Source organism: Verticillium dahliae, genomic scaffold (genome assembly GCF_000150675.1).
Source record: "Verticillium dahliae VdLs.17 supercont1.20 genomic scaffold, whole genome shotgun sequence".
Classification (NCBI taxonomy): Eukaryota; Fungi; Ascomycota; class Sordariomycetes; order Glomerellales; family Plectosphaerellaceae; genus Verticillium; species Verticillium dahliae.
The window spans coordinates 300,461-302,916 of NW_009276967.1; the positions used below are offsets into that span (position 1 = coordinate 300,461).

General features: G+C 60.2%; 2 protein-coding genes and 2 non-coding genes across 4 annotated transcripts in view; 1 reads left to right on the forward strand and 3 right to left on the reverse strand.

The window, feature by feature from the left end:
* Positions 1-1,039, forward strand: part of VDAG_08398 (uncharacterized protein) — a gene marked incomplete at its 5' end in the record, with an annotated part of 1,477 nt that extends 438 nt beyond the window's left edge. Inside the window, 2 exons of the mRNA XM_009660123.1 lie at positions 233-582; positions 759-1,039. Coding sequence (XP_009658418.1) covers positions 233-582; positions 759-855 — 447 coding nt within the window. The 3' untranslated portion in view covers positions 856-1,039. The remainder of the gene's footprint in view (positions 1-232; positions 583-758) is intronic.
* On the reverse strand, positions 848-937 carry VDAG_20226. Its single transcript has one exon. It is a non-coding gene; the product is annotated as a tRNA-Phe (tRNA).
* Positions 1,040-1,124: 85 nt separating the features above from the next.
* VDAG_20227 lies at positions 1,125-1,214 on the reverse strand. The gene has a single exon. It is a non-coding gene; the product is annotated as a tRNA-Phe (tRNA).
* Positions 1,215-1,390: 176 nt separating this feature from the next.
* Positions 1,391-2,456, reverse strand: part of VDAG_08399 (O-methylsterigmatocystin oxidoreductase) — a gene marked incomplete at its 5' end in the record, with an annotated part of 1,897 nt that continues 831 nt past the window's right edge. Inside the window, one exon of the mRNA XM_009660124.1 lies at positions 1,391-2,372. Within this exon, the coding sequence (XP_009658419.1) occupies positions 1,569-2,372 (804 nt within the window). The 3' untranslated portion in view covers positions 1,391-1,568. The remainder of the gene's footprint in view (positions 2,373-2,456) is intronic.

A 2,456-nucleotide genomic window follows, 5' to 3' on the forward strand; every position in this document is an offset into this window, starting at 1 on the left:
CCGCCCCCGCCCCCGTCCCGCTTCCTGATTCCTGAGCTCGCTCCGGATCCGAACCCGGTGCAGCATCCGCAGGGCGCGCCGCAGACCTGCGGCAGGGCGGGGCGGCGGCGGGCAGCTGGCGCAGCAGCAGAGGGTCAGCCCGTTCGCTCAAGGCGGCGGCGGCGGCGGCGATGACAGGCCTGGCACCGGGGGCAGGGCTGGGAGCTATCAGTCTGGCAGCGTGTACTCGCAGGGATCGACAAGCGTGCCGGCGCCGGCGGCTGCGGGGGGAGGTTCGGCGCAGGACAGGCTGAAGCAGAGGCTCTGGGGCGGCGGCGCGAGGACGACGAGCCCGGCCGGGTCGCAGGGGCCCTACCAGCCGCCGAGCTCGGGAGGAGGCAGCCATGGCGGTGACTATGAGGAGAGGTTCGCGCCGGGTGGCCAGTATGATGGGAGGGGAGGCGGCGACAGGTCGTACACGGGTTCGAGCACGTCGTGGTCCAACAATGAGCCTGCATACGGCGGTGGGGGAGGCGGCAGGCCGGCACAGGGATTGCCCAGCGGGCCAAGACGACAGGGACTTCCCAGCGGGCCGCGCATGAGGTGAGAGGGGGTCGGGAGTGGGAGCAAAGTGTGCAAAGGATACCAGGAGGCAGCATGTTAGGAAGGGAGCATCAAAAGGGACGCCTCGTGCAATCAACTCATTTCTTTACTTGAATCGAAGTCCATCAGCTCGGCAGATGGATAGCACAATATGTCTTGACGAATGACGCGATGAGGTGCTTCGTCCAGCGGTATGCCGCACGGCAGGCATGGACACGGACAGCAACGGTCAAAAAGTCATCCAGACCAGTTGATCTGCTACTGCTGGGGTGAGCCGGGATCGAACCAGCGACCTTTAGATTGGATTCCCGAAGTTGGCTTCAGTCTAACGCGCTCCCAACTGCGCCATCCCCCCTGTGGCTGCTTCTCGGCCGCGGGGCATCGTGTCATGGGACGCGGAGAGATGGAGTAGAGGAAAGGAGCTTTAGAAAAAAAAAAAAAGAAAAAAAAAAAAGATGCCCCTCCATGGTGGATCTTGTGGGAGACTGTTCGCCGGAGCGGAGTGTAAGTGCTTGCTTGCGAGGTCCAAAAGGCAAAATAATTGGGGTGAGCCGGGATCGAACCAGCGACCTTTAGATTGACTTCCTGAAGTTGACTTCAGTCTAACGCGCTCCCAACTGCGCCATCCCCCCATTGGATGATTTTCGACTTGATGGGCAGAATCATGACAAGCGCATGCAGCAAACACCTTGTTTTTTTTCCTGGTGTTGGGTCTTTTCACGAGGTGATGCTAAAGTGCCTTTTTCAACGAACCCTTGCAGTTATTCGAGTCCTCACAAAGTGCAGTCTTGGTGGTTCGCTCTTTATCAATCGCAACGTCATTGACAAGAAGCGTGGTTTGTGCATCGGGGCCCAAGCCAGACCTCAACGTCCATTCACAAGCTAGCTAGAGAGAGATAGTACTGGTAAATCAGTCTTTGGTCATACTGTGTCCATTATTGTAGCTCGTTCTGCTGCAGCTGACGCATCCTGACATGATGACATGATCAGGTCTCGAGAAGAGGCGCATCGCTCGCCTCCCAAGGGTGTTCCTTCTCCGCTCGCCGAATAAGATCCACATGCGCAGCGCTCCTCGGCGTGATCTTGAAGGGGAACTCGGCAGGGTAGCACAGGATGCCCGGCATCGGCTTGGCGTCAATACCTACGGACTCCCCCGCAGAGTCTGTGGCGGCGCTCACGTCAAACGCCGCCAGGGACTGGACGACGTTGATGAAGACACCCGAGTCGGCGATGAACCGGCCAGGGCATATTCTGCGACCGTACCCAAAGACGTCGGACGTGGGGTCTGGCTCGTCTCGCGGGCTCAGAAAGCGCTCGGGCTCAAACGAGTGCGGTTCCCGGTAGACGTTCGGGTCATGGAGGAACCCCCACACAGCCGGCAGGAGGATGGCGTTCTTGGGGATGCGGTACCCGTTGTACTCGAGCTCCTCGTTGGCCGTGTGGGGGAATCCCATGGGGGCAATGGGCCACCATCTCAGCGTCTCTTTGATGACTGCGTTGATGTAGGGAAGCCTGTCCCGGTCGTCAAAGCTGGGAAGACGATCGGTGCCTATGACACGGTCGATTTCTTCCTGGGCTTTGCGTTGAATGTCGGGGAACTTGGCCATGGCCAGGGTGAAGGCCGTCAGGCTGATGACGGTGGTGTCTGCGGCGCCGCCGTAGAGACTCGCGGCCGACCACAGGATGGCCTCCTCGTCGTCTTGGCGCAGGGTGCTCGTGTCGTTGTTCTTGCACTGTTGCACGAGCTTCGACACGTACGAAGGCCTTTGCGAATCGGCGTCCATCTGGCGCTGTACGAACCGATACGGCACCCAGCCGGCGTCCTGGATGGACTTGCGCCACTTGCGCGCCGTCTTTTTGAAGGTGACGCCGGG